This window comes from Nasonia vitripennis, chromosome 1, assembly GCF_009193385.2.
Source record: "Nasonia vitripennis strain AsymCx chromosome 1, Nvit_psr_1.1, whole genome shotgun sequence".
Classification (NCBI taxonomy): Eukaryota; Metazoa; Arthropoda; class Insecta; order Hymenoptera; family Pteromalidae; genus Nasonia; species Nasonia vitripennis.
The window spans coordinates 174,880-201,509 of NC_045757.1; the positions used below are offsets into that span (position 1 = coordinate 174,880).

At 45.1% G+C, this 26,630-nt stretch overlaps 1 protein-coding gene across 17 annotated transcripts; it reads right to left on the reverse strand.

The window, feature by feature from the left end:
• Positions 1-125: 125 nt before the first annotated feature.
• On the reverse strand, positions 126-26,597 carry LOC100118133 (trehalase). Of its 17 annotated transcripts, XR_511912.4 has the most exons (8): positions 26,134-26,587; positions 24,448-24,622; positions 10,892-10,978; positions 8,942-9,724; positions 8,187-8,874; positions 7,863-8,119; positions 4,509-4,819; positions 126-3,822 (listed from the first exon to the last, which is right to left on the reverse strand). XR_511912.4 is itself a non-coding variant. In XM_031922243.2 (7 exons), the coding sequence occupies exons 3-7, from the start codon at positions 10,649-10,651 to the stop codon at positions 4,663-4,665; spliced, it is 2,016 nt and encodes a 671-aa protein (XP_031778103.1). In that variant the 5' UTR covers positions 10,652-10,978; positions 24,448-24,622; positions 26,134-26,597; the 3' UTR covers positions 126-4,662. The 17 variants fall into 17 exon arrangements, 16 of the variants coding, with proteins under 16 accessions (XP_031778103.1, XP_008202557.1, XP_008202560.1 ...); XM_031922243.2 differs by having other exon boundaries at positions 126-4,819; positions 10,521-10,978; positions 26,134-26,597; XM_008204335.4 differs by having other exon boundaries at positions 126-4,819.
• Positions 26,598-26,630: the final 33 nt, after the last annotated feature.

Here is a 26,630-nt window from a genome sequence, read left to right on the forward strand (position 1 = left end):
AACCTTGTACATACAAACTGTGTTGGTGTGCGTGCGTGCGTTCGGGTTTGTTTAATAATACTCCCACAAAAACATTATAAAATTGAAATGAAAAAGGATATACACTTAAACAATAACAAATAAGATACTTTGAATCGAACATTGTATTTATGCATATGCATACAGATACATTACATATTCACATACTTATCACACCTCATACATTACTATCTAAAAGTTCTAATTTTACTTAACAAAGCTTACATGGACACGGTATTGCGAAAAGCAGTTAGTGATAGATCAACGGAGAGAATATCAGGTATAACGTACAGAGTAAACGTATCGAAAATCATTTTTTATTACTTTTCGTCTTGCACATGTGTCTATATGTACATGAATAGAAATTTTTCTTTTTTAATTTATAAAAGACTAATCGGTTAATCATATTGAAAGCGCCATCATCCGTTAGCCGCTAATCAAAAATTTAATTTAAGAAGAAATGACTATTACAAAAGATTACCGACTCACTTGCATTCGAAATATTTATTTATTTATTTATTTATTTATTGAGCAATTAAACGGGCTAGAAGCCCTTTACAAATACTGCGTAATATGCAGGATAAAATTAAATACAAAATAACGAGATAGAATATTACGGAACGGATATACAATCAAGATTAAGAGAGTATTAGAAACTAAAAACTAAATTCTTCAATTTCGATTTAAATCCAGATAGAACAGAAACCTCGATAACGCTACGTGGAAGAACGTTCCAAGATCTACGCATCCTATTAACCGTTGAAAAGAATCCGAAATTAGACGATGACGATTTCTCACAGAGAGGTCGATGGTTGCGGAGCGAATACACAAGTTCCCTGTTACGAAATTTCAGCTTAATTGCATCGCAGGCAACAAAATCGTGGAGAACCTTGAAGGACAGCAGGCAGTCGCGATAGTGATGTAAACTCATTATCGTCGGCAAGTTAAAAAATTGAGCTAAGCCAGTATAGTCATGCTCAAACCTACTCATAGCGCGATTGCATTTAAAAGCAAGATATCTGATTATACGATGCTGGACGGATTCGAGCCGACCAGACGCAATCTTAATGAAAGAGGAGCAGATAGGTGAACAGTAGAGTAGGATCGGTAGGACCAATGACCTATAGAGATAGGCGATGGTGCCATGATGCTTAAAATCGGACGTAGTCCGTTTGATAAAACCTATCTGCCTGCTGGCCTTCGAGGTCACATAATCGATGTAGGGTCCAAACGTGAGTGCAGTGTCAAAAAGGATGCTCGCCCCCCCCCCCCCCCCCCGATGCCATAGCCAAAGTAGAACGGCCGCGAACCCCTCTACAAGCGCAGGACATCGAGATCGGACTGCAGCAGTTCCGAATCCGTTTGAGACTCAATACACAATAATTGAAACTTGTCGTACGTTTTAATTATTCTACCGAATTACTTGACATAAATACATTTTTGCTACTCAAAATTATTAATTTTCCATCTTACCAATTCTGTAAAAATGTTGTAGTGTTTTTCACTGTTGCAAAGCTCCAGGTTACTGCAGGTGTATTTGATTTTACCTACCTGATATGGTTGAAAATCGAAAGACTACGATACGATATTTTTCTAACATTTCTACGTCAGCGATTTAATTTTTCATACATTTCAAATATGTTACCATCATTAAATAATAATGAATAGGAATTTAGAGTTTTTTCAACTTCCACGAAAGTATTTCATCATTATAGTCATGTCGACGCACTCACAACAATGCCCGTGTTCTTGATGATAAAATTTACTTATTTTATAACGGTATTATTAGGAGCTAATTTGTAAATAAAAAAACAAACATGTATGTTTCAAAGTTCAAAGTATAACATATAAATTTATAGTAAATTCTACGATACTTGGATAGCCAGTAAAATACCAACATAAAATAGATTGTAACAACAGTAAAATTTGCATCGGCAACCTTTCATTGGTGTTATTATAACAATTTATTTCTCTCATAATTTTCTCATGATTTTCGTGATTCGATGCGGTTCTGTCTTGCAAATCAATTAAATTAAAGAGATTTAATATTTGCAGTACGTAATCGCGCAATGATAAAAAATAATAAATCTTAATAATAGTGGCAGTATAGTCACCTTTTTTGAACAATATGAATTTGCATAAATTTTTCCAGCCAATATATTAAGTAATCTTAATGCGTAATTCACGTACAAATTGATCAATTATATGTATATAAGTATATGCAACAATTACGATGCTGTATTCTCTTTAGCTATTTTCCACATACCGAACATATTTGTATCATCGCGTTTTTCAAAGCCGAGCAAAGTTTGAATTGCTTCAAATGTACATAAATGACACATTTACAAGCTCTTTTTTTTAATTAAGTAGATCATTGAAATATGTTGTAATAATTAATACTGATCCCGATGGGAGAATGAAAATAAACAATTGAAGTGCAGTTTTTTCTCAATTTATTTTTAGTAGTGTTTCGATTTGCAATTTTTTATTATTGTACGACGCAATTATATACAAATTAATTTTAGAGTACTAAACGTTCACACGCATAATTATCATGCTATTCTAATAAGTTGATACTTGCAAAAACTTGTATTCGATACTAAAAGTTCATTTCATATTGAGTAGGTTTATAATTATGTCGTGATTGCCACCTCCTTTCCAAAAGTGGTTTATAGGTATAGAAAGAAAAGATATTAACAAATGGGCGCTAAATAAAGAGCGTTTAAAACAATGAAGTAGAAGGTAAAAATTTTAACGACAATAAATAAAATAAAACGGGTAACGTAAAAAAACATTTCTATGCAATTGTTAGAGAAGAGCTTGATTCTACAGTTGCTAGTAACTTAACAAATAATTACAGGTAATTTTATCGAAATCGTTTTTTATAATCGACAATAATTTATCGGACGCATAACGAGTGTAATGCCTTTTTATATAACAGAAACGATGAAAGTGTGCGTGGTCGTATACTATAATGTCTACTTGATCATACGCAGTATAAATATTATTTTAACGGTCAACAAAGCTACTTTCCCAAACAAAAGCAGATAGTAAAAGTATTGAAAGATCAAGTTTTGAGAGAAAAATCACTTGAAATATAAAAACTTGATCTGTATATTCGAATGGACCGCAGCAATTGTCGGTGGTTCCATAAATGGATTAGGATAAAATCACTACATCTACGCATAGATTAATATATCTAGAATTATTTCTTATAAATGGCTTGAAAAATGATGTCTTATACCCGTAGGTTCTCGCCATTACTGTATTCTATCGGACAGCTAATGCTTAGAGGAGAGATAATCTATCGAAGGTATGGCACAAGACGACCACGTAACTTTGTTAACGTAAAGGTGTAATTGAATTTTTCTTCATTCCCGTGAAGGGGTCATGATCAAGAAGAAAAATAGAAGAAAAATAGAAGAAAAATAGAAGAAAAATAGAAGAAAAATAGGAGAAAATCCCCGAAAAACGCCCTAGCTTAATAAGCATCAGAGATACATGTACAGACCATTTATTCGCTACTAAAAGTAGCAAGTGATCGGTCATGTAAAATTATTTAAATTATCACATGCATAGTCAGACGATTTATCTACTAATTTCATCAATTACAGAGTCTCCGCCTTTTTCATGCTAAATCCTATCAAAGTTTGCGCAGCATGGAAAGAAAGCAGTGGTCAGGAAAAGCTGTGGACTTAGAAAAATATGCCTGATGCTATCCTCCCTTCTTTTCCACAACAATCAAGAGTTCAGTTTTTATACCTAGTGCACATCGCCCATCATCTGCTTTTTACATGGTTTCATCTAAAAAATACGTTATATATTTTGTGTGTGTGTATATATATAAATGTATATATATATATATATATATATATCCTATCTGTCGCGCGGTACGGGCCTGCTTCGCGAAGCTTGCGATGTCATTGCAAGTGCAGAGAACGCGCGATTAACCGCGCGCCGAATCCTTAATAAAGCCCCGATCAATAAATCGATTTTCCTTCTCGTACGCGTGATAACATATTCCTATTTACACTCGGAATCGGAGCTACATCGAGTTGTAAGAAATTCGCCAGTCGTCATATTATTTGCATGATTTGTGTAACTGCATCCTTAACTTACTATGGGCATTGTAGTCGAGTAACTGTATCGGCTCGCGGCACAGGGGAGGCTTCGGTCGACATTCCTGATGCTCCTCGCCGTCAGCGGCATCCTGCACAGAGGAGGAAAGCTGCAACCGAACCTGCAGCGAAGGCACTCGTTCTTCACTCGCGAACGCGACGAGCTTGCGGGGTGTCGAGACGCCGACTCGGAGCCAGTTGAAAAAGTATCCGGCGATACTTTGAGCTGTCATGGAAGGATCGGTCGGGTGCGCGAGGCAGAGCGTCTCGACAGGCCGGGAACGGAAAAACTCGCGAACGCGTACACTCGACTGATATATATATATATATATAGGTATAGGTATGTAGAAATATAGTATATAGCGCGCTCACGCGATCGAGGCGGTTGACATTGAATTGGCTAAATAATACTAGGACTTTCCGAGTCGGCTCTGCGCCAGTCCAGCAGACGAGCGAGTGCGCGCGCAGCTGCAGGCTAGGTGATGAGCGGCTCCAGGTCCTCGTCCCCGTCGCCGACGTCGGCTAGTCAGTCGTCGTTGTTCATGTCCTTGAGCTCGGTGTAGGCGAAGCGCTTGCGGTAGAGGGCCGAGGCCGGGCCGACGCCTCCGGCGGACTTGCGGCTGCTCGGCGCCGTCGACGGGCCCGAGACTCCGTAGTAGTGGCGCCGCTTGTACATGACCATCCTGCAACAAGAAGAAAGACGCTCTCAAAACGTGGCCGCGAGTTGCGGTCGCTCCCAAGCAAGTGCCCCTATCTCTATATATAAGTCTATCTCGGCAGCGACTCTTGCGGACAATGGAATCTTCCGCGGCGCGCGACAATGACGCAGGCAAACATACGCCCTGGTTGCGCAACCGCGCGGCGTTGGATTCTCTAGCGGAAGCGCGTTATTGCGGAATCGTACAAAGATGAGAGAGTCCTTGGCCGGCGGCGGAGTGCGCCGTGCGCGCGCGTTATTTAGGCAGGCCGCTATGCCATTCTTGCTCTCTCTCTCTCTCTCTCTCGCTCTAATTAATGCGCGCATGGGTGTGTAGCTAGGTACGCGCCGTTCGGTTTTTACTGCACTCTTTCGCTCCCTCTCGCAAGGCGCAGCCTTCGATTTAATCGAGCCACTTTAACGACAGAGAGCGACTCGCTTCGCGCTGCTCTTTTCATCAATCGCGAGCGAAATAACGAGCACAACGTTTCAGCGCGACGGGCTGACGTAACGCGGCTAGAGGAGGACGCGAGGATACACACTGCGGCTTTCGGCGCAGGACTTGTAGGCCGCGAGCAATCAAGCGACCTTCAGAGCTCGCGCCGTTTCTCACGCGATCCAGCGATGCAATCTGCCAGCCGATCTACGCCCACTCGCCTCGTAACGCAGGCTTGCGCGACGCGACCACTAGCGAGCCGAACTTTGACCCTTGCGCGAACGACAATTTACTTTCGACAATTTACAATTGACATTGTTCCGAGCAGCTCCTGCAGTTCCGAATGTCCATCGACTGCTGCTGCCGCTGCTGCTGCTACTGCTGCTGCCGCTAATTGGCTCACCGAAATCAATGGCGGACGCAAAAACAGTGTTACGATTATGGCGATATTCTTTTCATCGCAAGCACGACTCGTGCACTGCGACGATCAGAGCCGGCAGCAAGACATTTCAAAAAGGATTCAATGACAAGCGTCTGCGTGATTTCAAGAATATTTATTCAAACAACTCAAGTACACTTGCGCCATATCGCCGTTTTAACGCTGTTTTTTCGCCTTTAAGTACATGCACAACAAAGAAATAAAGAGTAGGGATTTTTAGGAATGAACTTTATTAATTTTATTGCTGCCGCTCTCGATGTCGTTGTTGCTTTGATAATCGGTAATAAACCAATGGCGAATTACTGCGACCCATCGCATTTCGAAGCAAAACAAGAGTAGGGAATTTTTAGAAGAGTCGAGGGTTAAAGGACAAACACACAGAGGACAATATGTGTTAGAGAACCGAGGTAGCTAGCAAGAGTGTACAACGATATCAATAGGCATAGGTAAATGTACACAGTAAAAGTATATTATTCCGGCATGCTGGCTGGGATGGTTACACTAGATTACATCAGAGGAACGCCTTGAAGAAAGATGACAGTCACTTTTGTCGTCGTATAAGTATCTTGCTCGAGTATCTTTTTCTCTTTCTTCTCTGGTCCCTCTGTGCAGCTGATGTTACGTGCGCTAAAGAGAGGAGGTGTTTACGAGGAGGGAGAGGATTCAAAGACAAGAGGAAGACGTTGTCGACGTAAATCATGCACGGATCGAAATCGCAACCTGCGATTGCTAAATAGATCGGAGGGGAAATAAAAATTAAAACACTCTACGCTCGTTAGGCCGTTGATTTGAATATACGAGTCGCGCGCACTCGTGCATAAATAACCACGCGTGCTAGCTGTATTTGTATGTATAATATTATAAAAAATATAAGGAGCCGTAGTTGACTATGTGTGTGTGTGTGTGTGTGTATGTATATATATATTTGCTACAATATAAATGGTAAACTAGAATCACTGGTTCAATCTGCGTATGACGAAAGTCATAGCTGCTTTTCATCGTAGAAAATATATGTACTCGATTATTTACAGGCGACGTAACTGTAACGACTCGACGTTCGCGCCCGCATCTCTGGCAAGGCGGCCGATGAATTCACATCTACATTCGGCGCAATAATGTAAAGTACTTATGATCGATGCTTGCTGAGCCCGCGCGGGCCCATTGAGTATCACAATGCGTTTAATAGAAGCAAACACGTGACTACATTCTAACGCGTCTAAAGCTAGTTCGTATACGCACAAGTATAAAAAGGATAGCTGTTGACTTGCTCACTAGCGCACAAGCGGTATCGCGATAAGATAAGAAACGCAGTTAACCGTATGGAAAAATAAAATGCAGAGAGTTGACAAAGTTGAGCCCTCGGATTTGAACGTTTGATTTTGGGCCGAGTAGAATTTCCCTCGTGCTCCAGTTGCCAGCGCCGCCGTGCTGCTGGCCTCTTTGGCGTTTCGGAGATGCATCTCATCATGCCTATAGACTAAAAATTTGGCAATTCGCCGCCACTGGGACGCGCTCAGGCACGCGTTAGCAAGGTTAAACGTTATGGAATATTATTGTGGGAGAAAGCAACAACAAAGACAACAATAATCATTGTAATCGGTTCGCACGCCACTCGTCCATCTGACTAGATAAATCTACATACATGACCTGCACATACATATCTACAGGGGCGTGCGCGAGTGTGACGTCATACTCTTCGTTTTTGCACGCGTGAAACGTATGCAAAACAGCTCTGATACGTTTCACTGCTGATACAGAGAGATTTGCATTCTTGCCGTTCTCAGCGGTGCAGCAGTTCGTTAACTCGCGCGCTTTTACTTTGTGCTGGAGCGCGCCGCTCAACTGAACTCTCCCGCTCCTAGCTCTCTCGTCGTCTGTCTAGCCTAATAATACTATGCGAAATCGCGCTCGCTAATTGTGCGCGTTTCCTGAAAACTGCGCAGGGGTACGCTGGTCGAGAGAAAGAACAAAAGAAAGAGAAAGAGAAAGGAAAAGAGGCATCGGCCCGCGATGACTTTTCCGAAGGGCCACCGCAAATGCTTGAAAACTCAAAAGTCCACGGTTGGCGTTCGCCATCTGAAACAGAAAGCAGAGTCGGTGTCGGTCATACGCGCGTTGCGGGGCAGGGGCCGGCTTTGCGGTCACTCACCTCACCCGATGAATCCCGCGGCCAGGGAAATGATGAGGGCGAGGACGCCGGTCATGAGCTGGCCGGCCGTCGAGACGCCGGCGAGCTGCGGCCCGGCCACGTTTCGCGTCGTGACGTCGGACGGCACAAAGTGGTTCTCGACGGTCAGTCGGTCGGCGTACTTGTCCAGCAAGTCGAGGATGAGGCCGTTCGACCAGCCGAAGCCCAGCTGCACCTCGTACTCGCCGCCGCCTCCGTAGCCTCCCGACACCGTGGCGTCGTACTGCGAAAGGGAGGAGCGAAAGTTGGCGAGTGCACGGCATACGGGTCGATTTGGGGAAGCAGCTCACCTTCTCAAACATGCTGTTGGTCTCGTTGAAGGCCTTGTAGTTGCTGCGCACCCAGCGCTGGCTCATCTCGTAGGCGAGCCTCTGGGCCCAGGGGTCGTTGGTGCTGTCGAGCGACATGATGACAAAGTACTGGAGGGGCGGCCAGGCGTTCGGGTAGTCCCACTGCTCGCCCGAGTGCTCGAGGGTCGTGGGTATGCCGCCGAGGTTCATCATGATCTGGCTCTTCTCGAGGTACTTGAGGGCCTTGGAGACGTGCTCCTCGCGGCGCGCGGCCTCGTAGCAGCCGGTCCAGAGCGGCAGGATGTTGGTCGGGTAGAAGTAGTCGCGCTTGAGGTCGTTGAGGATGTCGTAGTCGAGCCAGGCGCCGACCTCGTCGTGCCAGAGGACCGCGGTGACGGCCCGCTGCCACTCGCGGGCCCGGCGCTCGTAGCGCTCGGCGTTGCTGACGTTGCCGAAGTGCCGGTTGTACTGGGCCAGCAGGACCGCGTTCCGGTAGATCAGGGCGTTCAGGTCGACCGGGATGATGGAGCGCGTCTTGAGGTTGGTCAGGTTGCCCTTGTTCGTGCCGTCGAGGATGAACCAGCGGCTGGAGAAGTCCCAGCCCGTCTCGGCGGCGGTCTTGAGCTCGGCCCAGTAGTTCTCCTTCTCCTCGCTCGTGCGGAAGCTCTGGCTGGTCAGGTAGTCCTCCCTGCGGAGAAGAAGGGGCCGGTGTCTACGGTACAGAGGGCACGCAGAGGGTACAGAGGGCTACGCACCTGTAGGACTCGGGCCGCGGGCCGGAGGACTCCTCGTAGTAGCGGGCCAGGGTGTAGCTGACGCCGTCCCGCTCGACCTCGACCGTGCGCTTGGTCATCCAGAAGTCAAACTCCTTCTCGAGGAGCCAGAGGTTCTCCTCGAGCCACTGGTAGTCGTTGCTGTGCTTCAGGTACTCGTGCACCATGGGCAGCAGCATGGGCGGCTGCGAGCGCATGGTGTAGTAGATCCGGCCGCCGTTCGGGATGAAGCCGTACCGGTCGACGATCGAGACGAAGTTGCTGAGCATGCCGCGCACCGTGGCGTGCATCTCCGAGTGCAGCAGGCCCTTCACGATCCAGTAGGAGTCCCAGTAGTAGAACTCGCGGAACCGGCCGCCCGGCACTATCACCGGGTTCTCCACGTAGATGATCGAGTAGAGCTCGCTGTTGAGCCGCACGTCGTCCTTCATCTTGCGCCCGAGCAGCTTCCAGATGTGGTTCAGGTCCTGGCCGAACTTCCGGAGCTCCGGGTCGAGGACCTTGCGGAGGAACTTGGGCTGGGCCACCCAGTCCTTCGGGTCGAAGTCCGTGAACTCGGAGCCGGCCGGCTCGAAGGTCTCGTTCACGAACTTTTCGATCTGCGAGCGCGTCGGCGCCCCGGCCGTCCGGTTCATGAACTCGCGGAACAGCCCGAGCGTCGCCTCCGTCGGCTGGCGCATCTTCATGTCGACGAACGTCTTCGAGTCCGTGTAGATCGAGGCCATCTGGATCGTGTGCAGCAGCTCGCCGTGGCAGTAGACCTCGCTGCGCAAGATATCACTCGTTATAGTCGAGGGTCAAGGTCGCCGCTTCTGCCGCGACGCTCGAAGAAGCGCGGGAGCCGGGCCCGGTCTCCATAAACTATCAACTGCTCGGATTTGCACGATCGCCAGTGAAGGATCGACTTTTATTGGCCTATCCGTTACGTAGGCTGCTCGCACGGGATCGCTGCTGCGAGATTGCATAAGAAAGCGGACATTCCTCTCTCAATTTGCGGACAGCTGGCGCGGAGGCGAAATTTGGCGCGTTCGAAGGGGAAAAGTTGTTCGTCTCTCTCTCTCTCTCTTGTTGAAGGCAGTTTCTCGGCGACCTTGCGCCTCGCGACGTTTCCCTTTCGAGAAGCAAAGTTCGCGCACCGACGACGGCTTTGACGAGACAATAATACGGAAACCGCCGTACGTGCGTCGTATACAGCGCTCGGTTGCGTAAGCTGTTAGCAAAAAAGCCGGAAAAAAATGAGGCCGCCGCATAGTGTGCGTATAGGCGATAATGATGGGGGGGGGGGAAGCTAGAGGAACGGAGAGAGAGAGCTTGCAGCTGTGCGCGCGGCGGGCCACGTGCCAGGAGGCATGTCACGCGCGTCGTTCTCGTCCAATACGCCCATTGACGCTAGAGCGGCAAAAATAGAGCCACTGCCGAAAGAGTCAAGCCTTTTCCGAGCGGCAGAGAAAGAAGGCTGCAGCTTTTCGAGGAAGTCGGAGCGCGCGCGAGGGGCGTCGCAGGTTACCTGCTTCTGTCAGAATGAAGATCTTGGCGCGAATAGCAAAGTGCATGCACTCACCTCGGGCATGGATGCGGCTTCTTCTGGCTGGCTCCGGTCGTCTGCTCCTGGCCGGCGACGAGGCCTCGGCCGCTCAGCGTCAGCGAGAGCGTCAGCGGCAGCAGCAGCAGCATCATCCTCGGCGGCGGCATTCTCGTCCAATCGGCCCTTCCCAGCACCTTTCCCCGGATCGCGCGACGCCTCGTCGTCCTTCTTTCTCTCCGACTGAGCAGCGCTACAAGCTCTCTCTCTCTCTCGCTCAGACGCGCTCAGACGCGCTCGGTCTCGGGTCGCAGGACGGCTCGCAAGGGGCTGCGCGCAGAGAGGAGCGCAATGAAAAGCAGCGACGAAAGAGAAAGAGAGAGGATGCGGTCGCGCGGCGAGATCCTTACTTGTTGCTCAGCGGCTTCGGGTGCGGGCCCTCGGTCTTGCGAAGCCTACGAGACGGTCTCAGCTCCAGCAGTAAGGCCGCATCTTCCCTGCAACAGAAAAGCCGTGGGTGCCACGTTACGTACTGGTGCGTGACTAGCTCCTTAGCGCGCTGCGCGGGCGACTTTCACGCGCGCGGCTCCAATACTCGCTCAAGGAAACAGCGATTGTCTCTCGATTGTCTCAATGACGCTCGAGTCCAGCCTCGATTTTTTCCAAGGAGCAAGGAGCCCGCGTTTTCCCTGCGACTCAAACAAACGCGGAGTTATCGATTCGATCTCAACAAGACACGGCTCATAAATGAGCGGAGGCGAGGATCCTATGCGCGGATCCTTGGGCTTTGACCTTGGCGCTCGGCGCCGCGCTCGTTCGTTGATCCTCCTCACTTCTCTGTCGCCGGCGGAGACTCTCGATCGTTATGCAACTCCGGCCAGGGTGCGAGGTCGCGAGGTCGCGAGATCGGTACACTTGGGAGCTCGCGGAGTCGCGCCAGCTGGGACGTCAGTAGAATGGCGCCGCTCCCAGTAGATCAGAGCCGCGTCGGATCAGACGCGCGCATCTGCCTCTCGATCGGCCGAGCTGCAATCGCGTTTGCGCGGCTTTTCCGCCGTCGGCGGTATTGCGCAGCGCGGCCGGAAGACGGAGTGCACACAGTACCTGCGAGGCGGCCGCTGCTGCGCGCAACTCTGGCTCTGCTGACTTCTCCCCGCGGCAGCCTGGCAGCGAGGCTCGCACAACCGGACTGCCAGCGCCGGCCGAAACGCGAGCGGCGCGAGCTGCGCGAGCCTCACCTCGGACTCGCGGACCCGCGGCTGCCGCTGCCTCGGGTGGGGGCCGCACGCGAGGCGCGACTAGTCGCTGCTCCTACGCCGCGCACTGCCTTCCCCTCGGGCTTTTTTCCTTCCAGGGCGGGGGGAGCGACCCTGAAGGGACGTTACGCCATGCCGGAAGGACGCGCGCGCGCTCTCGCTTTCTTCCCTGATCTGATGCCGGGACTTGGGCTCCCGACGCCAGGCGACTTCCGAAGAGGAAAATGCAGGTAAAAGAGAACCCAGTCAAGGTTGCAATTGCGCAACTCGATATTGGTTGAAATTTTTGCGCAACGCGAGACTCCCGCGGAGCCGTTTCTCCGTTGGAAAGGCAGAAGAAGCTCCATCTAAATATACAACGTTCGGCGGAGATAGAAAATAGAAATAAAAAAGAACGAGGGGAAACCCACCTGCGAAGAGCCAGGCGAAAATAACAAGCCGTCGGGAAAAAACGCTCGGAGCTTATCCGTCTCTGGCGACTATCCGGACTATCGCGTCGTCTACCGTCGCACTGATCGGGCGCGGAGAGGGGAAGCCCGTCTTATATCCCGAGGGGCCGTCGCCGCGCGGCGACGTCGACGAGGAGCAGCGACAAAGATCGGTTACGTCAGCCGCCGCCTGCATTGGTCGGCGAGCCCCCGCGGCAGCCGTCCCATTGGTCGAGCCGACCGACACACCCGCGGCAAACGTTTTTTCGCTTTTTCTATATGCACTTTACTTAACGCTCCTTCTTCATATTTAATATTTCACCGCGCAACTCTTTTCTGCCCCGAGGCGCGCTCGATCAGCATCCTTGCCCCTGCCAGCAGTCGATGCCTACGCGCGATCCCTCTCCTCTATGCCTCTGACGAGAGGTGACGCAAAATCACTTCGGCCAAAAAACCCCGTACAGTTTTACGCAAGCCTAGTTTTCTCGAGTCCCCGCTGTCCTTGTTTGGACAGCGACATTTTTTTAATCATTTTCGGATAACGAGCCAGAGAGAAAGAGAGAGAGAGAGACGCATTGTTTGCGCGTTATCTTTTTCACGCGTCTTTCTCTCGTTTCGCTCATTCCGCCGTGGCGAACGCCGAATGTAAGCGGTCTTAAAATATAATTACGACATGCCCGCCATTCTCTCGTGTTCATTTAACTTGACTAACAAGTTCTTGTGATTCAGCAGTCTCAATCCGTGTCCTCTTTTTAAAAAGTGACGGGCTTTCGTGAGAAGCATTTAATTGATAATCGATCGTTTGGCATACAAGAATTTAGGATACGCGAATAATAAATATGCGCATCTTATTACGTATAACCTACAAAAGCTTCAAACTGTTGGTGCTCAGCAGGCGGCAAAATTTAAATTTTATTTATGACATGATAATGACTGCGCGAGGCGCACTTAGATTAAGTACAAAATTGAGAGTATCAAACAATGATAGCTTATCTTATAGCACCGAGCTTCACTCAATCCGTATTAAGTACAAAGTCGAGAGTATCAAACAATGATAGCTTATCTTATGGCATCGAGCTTCACTCGTCTGACACGTCTCACAAAGTCTAGAAACGACGATTTTATAACGGAAAGCAAGTGGCGCGCGGATCGGCACCATAAGAGAATTCGACCGCTAGCTGCATTACCCTAGATCGATGAAAAGCTTTGAGCGACGTGTAAGTCAGTCTTTCGGGTTGCATCATACGTTGACGCGTCGTGTACGCAGGTACAGGGTATAAGAGCGGGCCCGCTGGATTGACATGATTATTAGACAAGCTTCGAAAATCGCGGGCTTTTATTTATTAGAATCACGAACGCGTTTTCTCACCTATACGTCCTTTATATAACAGCTGCATTCCTGACAAAAATTACGTAAAGCGTGCATTGTGTACGTATACTAATAAAATCCGAGACGAATCATAAAATAATTCATCGCGTAGAGGCTTTTTTGGATTCTAAAAAAATCGCTCATTTGATCTCATATTCGCGCGTAAGCGGACCTTTAGACCAAAAGTTATGCCAAATAGAGGTATAGAACTTGGTACAGTTGAAACAGGTGTGCTATTTTTATTCAATGACAAGCGTGCACCTGCTTCGCTGCGAGCTTCAATGCATAACAGGTTAAACGAGTAAGAAACAAACACTTGCATCTCATCAAAGTTGAATGTGACATTAAAATATTCTTTTTAGGGCTGCGCAATGGGGGAATACGGGGGGCTGCGTCCAAGTGGTTCGTGGCAACGAGCTCAAGACGCTGCTCGCTGGCGCCTTTTAGCAAAGCCAATGATCGTCTGCTGCCGGGGCTGGATAAGCGTCGGAGAGTGAGCTGCGCTGCTTACGCGCGCTCTGCTCGTCTCGCTTCGACTCTATCTCGTCGCCGGTAACAGGACGATTATTCTATTGGCTATTTTTAGCCGGAAATGGGTCGTAGTAGTCGTGCGGATCGCGAGCAAGGGACCATCGGAGCCGCGAGCAAGCTACACAATAAGGGATCATCCTGTGAACGCCGAGTCATTTGCCGAGCTTCATGCGCGCGAATATTCGTGTCCACTCCGAGCACGCGTGGACTTTATTTTTAGATATCGTGCGCGCCTGCCTGGTCTTGCCATCATCAGAAACTTCGCCAAGCTTCCTTCCCGCGAAATCATCCTCATCCTTATTATTGGCGCTTCCGCTAACGACCCATATACAAATACGTACATTTAGACCAATCCGAATCTACTCCGATCAGCTATATTTGTTAAATAGGCTTCGTTGTTTCGCGAAAAGATTTACTGAAAAAACGTATTCGAGCGCAAATTCAAATATAATATTTATCAAGCTGTTACACGTAAACAGTTCATTCGCTCGAGATGAACGCTCAATTCAACGATCTATTTATAGCCTGAATAAAACTGCCGACTGGTTGAAAGAAAATTGTACGAGTCTGAACCAGCGTCAGGTGCTCGATATTGTTCTAAAGCACGAATATCAACCATCATCCATTTTGAATTTCGTAAAACGTCTTTTATGAAAGAAGCAAGATTCTTGTACACCATAATTGCGTGCAACATGCGTTAAAGAATTACTGTCGACTCTGTTGAGAGGAGCATCTAGCTAATTCGTCATTCATTCGTCTCGATTAGATTTAAAAATCCTCATGATAAAATTACTTCAGATTCCATTCCAAGAAGCTCCAGATCGCTGGGTTCTTAACACGACTCGGTACACGTTAAATTGTGCTTTCATTTTTCAATGTCACGTGTGAGGGTTCCCTTAACCGTGACATCTTCCTGTTTTCCGAACTGAAACTGCCGCCACAACTGCACAGATAATCTTCGTGGTGACAATAAATTATACATAAGTGCGCACAGCGCTGTAATATACTGTACATTTTTCGCACGATGAATGAATTATTTTTTCTTCCCCACGTTACGCAATAACGAGTTTTCGCATACCAAAACTCGCGCGCATGTAATTCCTTGTCTACACTTGCGATCGCAGTAGGCTGATACGTAACACGACAATTGTCGATAATGAAAAAAAGAGACTAAAGAAGGAAAAAAAGATGGATCATGAATTCTTTAACCATTGAAAAGGATTGTCCGACGATTAGTGTCTTGACGGCGATTTCACATCTTTAATTGCCGGATTTTTCTTCGCTTTCAGAAAGATTTGTTGAAAGAAACAGCGATCAGCGCGAGGGAGGAAAAAACCACAAATGCATGATGCAATTACCCAAGAGATTGAAAGACATTCGTGACAATTATTTATACTACCTCGCATAGATCGATTTTACTCTCCGACATCCAAGACAATATTAGAGCCGATAGTCATCTTCATTTTCTACGGATATTCAACAAGTAACCAATCCGATGTGGAAAATGAAAATTTAATCATTGCATCTCTAACTAAAACAGAAGATTTTTCAATAATTACACCTCGCAATCGTATCCATCGAATAAGAAAGATTTATTTTACTAGTCCGGCTAATAGATTCGTCGCGAAATAGCAGATATTTTTTATCTTCTACAGAGGACGAATAATACGCAATTAAAATGGATGTTCAAATGCAACTGAATTATTTATAATGTGTAATCAGTGTTTCATGTCAATTACCAACGTCATTGTATAAATGCTGCTTTTGGCTTGAGTTCAGTAAATACTTAATTATTTATAATAAATTAAACAGAGACTTCTTCGAAATGAATATTTTATGAATCTGTTCATACATCAGGATAATTAACATTCTTTTATATCTGTATGATTTTATGTTATTATGAATGACCTCATTTGAATAAGAAATATATGAAACAAAATTCAGGTAAATGACTGTTTTTAGGAAGGTTGGTCAATTAAAATGACATTGAGCAATAAGAGAGAGAGAGGTATGTACTATTTCACGCGTCGAAATTAAACGCCACATATTCGCCCTCTTGGGCGCCGGGAGGGAACGCGCTTATACTTTTGGTCCGGCCTTGCAAAAATAAATGCATGATTCCCTCTTCTACCCTCAGGCACATCAAAGAGCGTTCGCTGGAAAAAAGCTGCGTGTAACGCGGGGGAAAAAGCTATTTGGCCTCGGGTGCGGTTTTTAGCGAATTACTAAAGAACAAGCTTAAGGGTTTCTCGACAGTAAGGAACACAGGAAGATGTTGCGCAATTTGGACACTAGAAAGTTCCACTACCAGTTTCCACTAACAGTATATAATGCATATTCAGATTTTTTGGGCCTAAAAATCGGGTTACAAAGTTTTACTCGATATTCCACTTTCGCAGGTTATGCACTCTTGTTGAGTAAATATGAATATTAGAAAAATCTAAATCGTCAGTTGATCTATTTTTATCATAAAATTAATCTTTTTTCTATTTTATTATCCACTGATGATTTTAACGAATTTATGTTTTAATAATCAAAAGACTTGATTTTTTTAAAGAAAACTGCTATTTTTATAAATTATAATAATTATCATTAATTATAAACCATTGTGCGTGTGTCATATTTACCTGAACTAATAAGGAAGCCATGATTTGAAGTTACCGATCATAAACTTTAAATCTTTGTTATAAGATGAAACTTACCTAAAACAAAAAAAAAAATTAATTAAAACCAATTTTATACTCAAGTTATATTCTAGAATTGGAGAAATGAGTAATGAAATTGCATATCTCTCGCGTGGGAAGCAATTCATAAATATTGACAATGTAGACCGTCTATTGGCTCATAACCTTTGGACTTTCCACAGATACTCTCAACGTTTTTTATAATTTCCAATGATTTCATCTACGTTATTATTTTCTGTATGAAAAGAAATATCAAGTGCATCCAAAACTTTGTAAATAAAGTTTCCAAGAACCAAAGAACTCGAGCGCTAAGCATTATTACTGACTTCTCTAATTCTAAAAGTTTAATCTAGAAAATATTAGAATTAATAATAATTTATTTAATATTTCTTTTTGGATGGAGGCGAAGGGCTGAGAGTGTATTTTGCAATAGTAAGAGGGAAATATTTGTAGCGATGTTGAGCTTCTACCTCCTCCACCTTATTTTTTTACATATCGCACTTGTTTGACAAATGCCCAACATAACGTTATAAGTAATATTCTCGGTCTCCGATGAAACGTTATAAATACTATAGTATAGGAGATTATACACCAACGGAATAATGAACGTAAAACGATCTCTGCTGACATCTGTGAGGTTTTGCCTTAAACTGGCGCGTAACCGTGACAATGATAAATTACTTGAAAAATAGTGATTCTACGTTACCGACTAACAGCAAGTCAGAATAATGTCTGCATGAAGCATCGGTATCAACAATTTCTGTCTCTACTCTCTACGTATTGTAAATTGCACTTTACTAAAGCTCCTTAAAAACATATTTAACAAGAATCAGCTTAACAAAATTAAACTTTTTTTATTTAAGAAATTAGATAGAAACAAAAGTAAGCATCAAGAGCTTAAATGGTAAGAATCGTTCTTCGTTGAGATCAGTTTTTACTTTTATATAATAATTTTTTTAATTAAAAATATTGATATGCATAATTGAAGAAAAGAAAATAGATTTGAAAGTGTGCCTATAGTAATAATTTGAAATTATCAACGAAAATTTTGCATTTCCATATTAATTCATCGGATGAAATTAGTCTGTGTACTGGTTGGTTTAGGACAAATAAGCAAGAATAATGGATCGTACCCCACTGAGTCCTCTGACTCTCTCACAAGTAGTTATCATCAGTTAGTAAAAATTAACGAAGAGGACAATTATAGAATTATGCGTGTTATTGAATGTACGATAAAAATTAACGAAGAGGACAATTATAGAATTATGCGTGTTATTGAATGTACGATAAGGAGCACGCAATAATGAACCAATCAATCGAATTACCAAATTACACAAATTTCATAATATCAATCGGACTCTGATTTTTCAACGTAAAGCGCAGATAACGTTTGATGGTAAATCTATTATAATTCCCTCACTGATTGTGCGTTTTCACGCGCATTTTAGATATATGAACTTCCATTTAAACAGTGAAAATTAAGAGAAACGACGATAAGAACGTGCAAAACACGTTTAGTGTCTAATGTTTCTTAAAGAAACAACGTATGTGCAGTAAACAAGTATTTGTTATAAAAGAGATCATTATACACTAGAAGATAAATAATAGTTTTTCAAAAGAAAAAAAAATGATAATAATGACACACACATGATGCGAACGTGATATACGTATGTATGCAAAGGTGAGCAATGAGATTAGTAAGGCTGCTATTGATGCACTTAGTGATATTCTTATCGGATGAACATATTTTTTTAGCATTCTATATAGTTTTAATCATTCGTGTCATTACAAAGGTTTTCATTTAAACCTTGTTATTAACTACTTTCAACGCCTTTATCTAAAAGAACACTTTAAACTACTATTTATATTTTGAAAGCCGCCCAAACCCTTCTCTGTATGATTTAATTTCTGAACTAAATAAATGGATAAAAATAAATATTCTTTATACCATATGCCATATAATTGTAAGAATATTCATTACGTAGTCAATCATAAAGATGTACTATTTCTTGTTGCTATCTAATGTTCACAATTTTCACTCGCTGTGATCATTCATTCGTCAGTAACGTTAATTAAATATTAATTGTTCGAGATTTAAGAAAACATTATTACAGTGTGTGTTATTCAAAGAAGATAAAAAGCAACTTATAATAATTCGCAGATAAATGGTAGAAAATATCTTTTAATTAATATCTATTATTGAAAAAACAATAGAATGAGTAAAATTTATCAAATTATTTTCCAAGAAAATATTGTATGGGTTATAAACTTTAAGCATCTATTAAAGCAATTATATATTCTCGAAGAAAAAATGATTTTCCTAATAAATCTCTTAAGATGTATTGTTTCGTAAACTAGAAGTAATATTCATTCTTTATGTATAATTAAAACTTAAATATCCATCATTATAGAGTAATCGACGAGGATGAGGCTTCGACAAAAAGTATTATGCAAAGTAACAACTTCACGACGAAGACTCGTTTTTGGGCTGATGGATTTGAACGACAGCGTCGATAAGATAAACGTTCGCGAGACTCACAGTTGAGAGATCGAGAGTGACGTCAAACTGAGTCGAGCCCCTTGCGTTCGTGCCAATCGCACAACGAACGCCCACAGCGCTGACCAATAGTAAACGTTGGTGACGTACGCGGCTTTCACTCTTCCGAGCGAACCGGCAACCTTCGCTCTATAACGCTGTATTCCTTCATTTCGCGACCTGACGAGAGTTTTAAATCATTCACAGACTTATTTAACTTATTGATGAAATCAATTGCAGCTTCAAAAAATGTTTTGGACTCGAGTTTTTGCTCAGGAAATTTTACCATGCATGTAGCGACATCTTGAAAAATCTACATTTCGATTTGATTGAAAATAAGTAAATTCATATTATAGATATCTGTAAAGATAAATTCTTATAATAGTATCTAAAACGATACTAAATTGACACTATAAAAAAATGGTTGGTACTTGTGAAAAGAACTTTGTTTAGTGCCTTGACATCTAAAAATATCGGGTATTCGACCCTGCTGCTTAATTAAAAACGACTTTTGGCTTAGAGTCAACTTTTACGTCTCATTGAGAGCACTTTTAAAATTAATGTTTACTCAAACTATTATGTACAATAGTATAAGAATGAAAATTTTAAGGTTTGCAACAATTGCGGGCCTTGATTAAACGTGAAAATGTAGCATTCATGTACCGGAAGTTTACAGTAACCCAGAAAGATTGAAACCGTTTAGTGTGACATTTTCAATGAAATTTGGTTTGCTCCAGTTACGACGACAGTAATAATATCAATGGTTCAGCTGTTGCGTATAAAAATGTTCTCGCAATATGCCATACGTGATTAAGCTATAAATCGAAGCATCGAATGAGCTTGGAATAATACAGTTCTTATGCGATAGCGATTCTGCAGTGAAAAAGCAGATGAAAGCTACTTCATTAGCGGAAGTAGTTAATAGACTGCCGCCCACATTGAGCTGTGTATGTAGGCACAACTATGTGCATGGCATAGCAAGCGTAAATCAATTTGTCATTGCCTACAACCCCTCGTCGCATGCAGGGAATTTTGATCCCTTTTAATCCATGATTAAGAAAAGTTATACGGTTTGGTTGATTTTTTGTTCTCTTTTCCATGCATAGATAAACTGCAAAATGATAGTAAGACAAAAATTGAGCTGAACGACAAATAGGAAAGTATTTATCGAACACAGTCTAATTTACTGCTTCGAAAAGGCGTGATTTCTATTTTCAAAGAGGAAGGGAACATATGCATAAACACAATGTGCATGAATCATGGGAAAGCTTTTTGATCCAAGGAAGAATAGAGAGAGAGAGAGAGAGAGAGAGAGAGAGTACTTGAGGAAAAATCGATCGAGCTTATCCAAACTGTTGCTGTTGCGCCGTCGACGTTTCAGCAACAGCGGCAGCAGCAGCAACACGTGGCTCCACTCGTCTTTCAATGCGCGATTGTGGATTCAATGTCAGGTGGTCAGAAGAATTTATACAATGCGACGAGTGTATTAGTAGCAGAAATATAATACAGAAATAAGAAGCTTAGCAAAATGCGCGGGAGAAAGGGATCGCAGTTTCAACTAACGCAGGTCTCACGTCAGGTTTACAGCAGCCTATTCTCAAGCAGCAGTCGACTTGGGCTCTCGCGCATCCATGTATATATACCCTATAGGGCCGCTGACGAAATCGGCCGACTGTATTGCACTCGATCGGCGCAGAGCAAAGTCAAGCGTCCTTCTCTCGAGCTTCTGCAGCGACCGCGGAGAAAGACAGACCGTCATTGACCCTCTCCCACAGCGCGGGCTTATCAGCCAATACTTTCGCCCACGTAGTCTGGGTTGTAAAATGCACAAGTGCAATAATAACTTTTCAGTAATTTCGCTTCGGCAATAAGTTGTTTCTAGTTTCAAGTGCAAACGACACCAGAGATAAGTATGCATGAAATTGCTCGTGAAAGTCCCTGCGCGAACAGTCTGCAGCAAACATTTGAGAAACGTTTGATATTGATAAAATGCGGAAGGACGGTTACGCGAATAACAACACGTATATCAACTGACGCTCTAACTCTCGCAAGTTGTTGAAAAGATGGACAGAGTGACTGGCCCATTTAGGCAAGTCGTCGTTGTGCGGAGTTTAAAATAACCGAAGATTCATCCGCGGGAGAGATAGCCGAAGCACGTGTCAATGGCTCGATGAAATCTGACGTAACGCGAAGTGCGCGCGCGAGAGTGAGAGAGAGAGAGAGAGAGAGAGAGAGAGAGAGAGAGAGAGAGAGAAGCCGAAAATAAAGGGGAGCACCGGAGCTAATAGGCGAAAGTTCGTCGCGGAGAGGGTGCAAGATTGAGAGAAAAAGCGAGGCGCAGAATTATACAGCGCACATACAAGCGGCTAGCGTTTCGAGTGTTTACATCTATATCGTAATCCGGAATAAATCGGTTTGTCTCTGTCGCGCGCGGCGACTCATAGTGCGCAGTCATCAGAAGAGCGCGAGCGTCAGGTGCCGAGACGGCGCGGAAACAACCGACGGCACACACGTATTACGCACACGAGCGAGTCGCGCGTATTTTTCGCCGACTTTGCTCTCTCTCTCTCTCTCTCTCTCTCTCAATCTCTGCCCGCTCTGCGTGCAGCAGCGCACGAGCTCACGGCCGATTTTGCGAAACACGTGCGCGCGCTCTGCTTCGATCCTACTTATTATTTTCGATGCCCCTCGCCCGTACAGCCTTTCCTCTGGAAAGTTTTCTCCGGCGTCGACCCCCAGCCCCCGCACAAGGAGCGTTTGCTCGACGCGAGAACTTCCCGCGACAACAGCTCTAGCGCTATTGCACGATCCGTCGAAGGTTAGGTTCGCGCGAGACACCGGGTTCTACGGGTATTTCGAGCGCCGCGGGATTTCGTTTCAGCCCCGCAGAACAGATAAGGCACTTCGTTCGAAGCTCGTTCGAAGCGGACAAAAAAGCGAGCGGCTCGAGCAGCCCGCCGCCGCAATAATGATTTCGTTTGTCCCTGTCTGTGCCCGCTCGTTATACACATACTGGCACACTGGCGCTGCGAACAATATTTGCATTCTTTGCGAAATCGGCAGTAAACAGAGGCTCACTGTCACGCTGCCACCTTAGAAAGGACGCGCGCTCCAATAAGTCATTGGTGAATTCGGTCTGCGCAGAGGTCATCGAGGCGTGGAAAATTCCGCGACTGCTCGGAAAGTTGCTTTGCGAGGGCAGAGAAAAGCCAAAGCTGTACTCGTAATTTACCTCACAATTTACCTTGGGCTATACGGACGTGTCGCTCGAACTCGTAGAGGCCGGCGCGTATCAGCGGCTTGCCTATTGTTATAATATCCCTCGGTCGGCGAGGGATCGTCAAAAAATCCCCTCACTGGGACGCACAAGTGGACACACTCGCGCACACACTCGGAAGAAGAGCACGGCAGATGGCGAAAACAAAGCGAGCAGCGGCAGCGGGGGCTGCGGTCGCGACGGAACTTGCTCGCTGACTGACGGATCAGCCGGTGGACCAGGCCGTGTCTTTACGCACGGCGGACGGCGGTACGGCATCGGGCATACCTATAGCCAGCCCCCTCCGAGAGCCTCGTGTAGTCGGGTGCTGCTGCGCTTACGCTACCGGCTACAAGCTGTAACTGCCTCTGGCCCGACGCGGCGATCAGCGCGCAGGTATAACCGGCATCCTCCCTGCAGAGGCTTGAAATTTTGTTTTTCTTCGATATAACATATGACCGCGCATCGGAGTCGGAACGGAAAATTTTGCCACAACGAGTGTATATAACTAACTCCTGGATTTTTGCCAGCAATCTCCGCCGAGACGTCAAAGGTATAAGCGCTCGTGCGATTGGCGCGCAAACATTCTGGTTGTCAGACAAATTTTTCCTGCGGCGAGAATGAGAGAATGCGAAAAACACAATAACGGCGATATATCCAGTTTCGAGCGCGCACGCAGGCATTCGCGCTGATATTGCGCGACGAGTTCTAATGTGACGTAGGTGTGCTCGTGGCTTCGTGCTCGATAACGTCAAGTTTCTCTCGCGATCGGCCGAGAAAAATTGGCCTCGCAGGTGAATCCTATACATACACACGTATGCTCGCTGCTGTTTACGCTCTTTCCTGCGCGCACGACTCTATCGCTCTCTCTCTCTCTCTCTCTCTCTCTCTCTCTCTCTCTCTCTATCAGTATATAAGTACTTGGCCGCGCAGTACTCGCGAGCACGCAACCAGTATAATACTTATAAGACAAGTTTGATAAGGCGATTTCTCTTAAAATTGCGCTATGACTCTAGTTACAGCGATAAGCCGATGCGTGAGCCGATGTTGGCGCGCCGCGCGCCAAGAAAGCCAACGGTCTTACTTATCGGCCGCTCCGCCGACCACCGCGCTCCAGAGATGGGGCTCCTGAAAATTCCTTAGGGCTATCACACGTAAAAAGGTACACAGATAAACAGCAGCTGACAGCCAATCAGACTCATTCCTTCATGTTCTCTTCCCACCACCTCAATAAGGAACAAGTCCGTTTAACGCTCACTTCTGATTGGCTGTCAGCTGCTATTCCTCGCTATTCCTTTTTACGTGTGATACCCCTTAAGTAAACAAACCGGCGTCATCGACTACTTATTTCCATAATAACTGTGAGTCGCCGATTCGGATCAAGCACGGCGCTAATAAATAAGTACGTCAGTGATTCCGTGATTCGTATCATCGTGAGACACTAGTCATAAGCATTTAACAAGTCCCCTGTTATACTTAAGAGTTATAAGTTATAAGTATTGTCAGGTAGAAACGACGGATTATGCGAGGTAAATTGATTTCATGTGCGTAGCACACAACAAGTGCTCATTGTATGAAAATGGCGGCTGGTGCGAAGAAGAATCGTCGACGTTGTTTATGCGCGAACGAGGGGAACGTTGGGGGGGGGGGGCAAGTGATCGCAGTGATATATATTTGCATCGGGCAGCTCTGAGAGTCTGAATTCATTTGCGCGCAAGAGCCGGCCCCCTGCAAACTTTCCATGATTAAGCTCATCGCGAGCAATCAATCGCTCGCCGGGATCATCGTCGACGATGGAGAATCCCGCAACCTCATAAATCACGTCCCACAGTGGCTCGAATCTCGAGTCTATATTTCTAATATCATCGAAATTTCTGGGGAAAGTAAAAGGCCTTGATTGACTCACCGGTTGTCGGCGAGTTGGTATCTCTCGAGCTTGTCGGTCACGGAACCGCGGCTCAGGTGAAGTTGCTGCTGCTGCTGCTGCTGCTGCTGCTGGCGGAACTGGTAGCTCTGGCCGGTACGTTGCCCGCTGCTACACAGGCAACGGCGGGCGGCTCCTTGCCAAACAACCAGCATCACTGTCAAAATTACATTAGCTTCAAACACTCTGTACTTTTCTCTTGTCTTTCAGATTCTTCCCTACACATTGAACAACTTTCTCATCATACTTATACATGTAATGCCCGATACTTTTTTTTAGCCTTTACTGTTTTATCCTATCATTGAACAATGCTTTGACAAACATAGCTATGATTTTGTAAATAATATAAAAAGTAGGATATACACATTCAGCCTTGTCCTTCTTAACGAAGGTCTGTAACATCATAAAATTTCAAAATGTAACAGATCGCTTTTTAATTATTTGCTTCTCATACTTGAAATAATTGTTGAGGTTGAGCCATGCCATAAAAATTTATAGTTATTGCTTACTTCTGAACAATCTCCAATAACTTTCATGAATCCTATAAGGCATTGAAATCATTGGAAAAAATTCAAAACTTTTCTCGGTGCAAAAACAGCAGAGGATGATTAAGTCATTGAGAATAATTGAAAATGACTTATTGTACATTACTGCAATCCATTGCTGCACTATCAAGCACATTCCAATATAACGTACACTGACAGATACTCATACAACAAATCAACAACTATACTCACAACGTACATACACTAGAAGTAATTTGTAATTCATCAAATATTTGTCTTTGTATGGTAAAATGTGATTTCATACATATTATCCAAGGATAAACAGTAGGAGATGATCGATTAAGATCAATGATCAATTACGTGTAACAACCTTACAATAACTTTTTCTTATTACTACAGACCCACAGATAACAATAATATTCTCAAACAATAATGCAGGCATAAATCTGAAAACCTATTAAACTTGAACTGTCTTATTTGAGAGATAATATTGGTTGCTAATACACGATAAAACATTTAATCGAAGCGGCAAAATGCTTATCTTAAAATTGAGAAATTTCTCGCGTTTTTGCAATATACGTGCGAGTACATAAAAAGTGACTTGCTCACATTCATGTAAGACATGCCTGTCGCGTTTGATACATATAGTACGTATCAGCGCCTAACCTCAAAATCGCGGCAGACGGCTTTTTGAAATCTCGAACATTTGTCGTTTTTCGTGACTGACAGTCGAATTGCGGGATATGGGCAACGAGTCAACGAGCACGGGCTTGCAAAGTTCAGTGAGCTTTCGTCATACTTTACGAACGCTTCTGCGATATAAAAAGGCAACGATCAGTCGCGTCAACGGGAAGGTCCGCACCAGAAGAGAGAGAGAGAGAGAGAGAGAGAGAGAGAGAGAGAGAGAAAGCTCTATGGCAAGTTGGCAAGGTCAACAATGATAGGTCTGAATGCCATTTTGACGGCTCTCCCCTTTGCCCCCCCCCCCCACCCCCTTCCGCCGCACGTTACGCATCGCCTCTCGCTCTCGTCTCTGGCGTGCGAGCTGCTTTAGCAATGATAATAATGATAATAGGATCACAGAATACGCCGTCGTTGCGATGTTTCGGTAATATGATAAATGCTAGTGGAGAAAAGTCGCCGAGCACTCGGCACCACTCACCTCGCGAGCTGCAGCAGTAGCGGCGATGATAAAGCAAATTCTATACACGCACCGAAGATGATGCACGGGGGTCCACACGTATGTATATAGACCCGCGCGCGCAGAACTCGCGATTGATTACGCGCAAATAAAAGCGCGATTCGAATCTACTGGAACTCTCGCGGAGTAATAGATCGCGACAACAACACAAGGGACGGTTGAATCAGCTGCTCGGGCGATTGACGGATTGACTGATTGGCGGAGGCACTGGCAGTACTGGCACGCACACGCACTCACTGCGACAAAGTGCACTTTACGAGACGCGGACGTTGTCTGTCGTTGTCTGTCGGTACTGCTGGATATGCCAGCTCCAGCTCCCGCTCGTGCACGTATATTATAGCCCCAGTTATAGCTGCGCGATCGGCCAACTCTCGTCAGCTGCTGTAACGTGTACTCGGCACAACTTCACAAGTCACAGCCTACTTACTAGGCTAGTGCGGCTACAGCTTAGTGCTTAT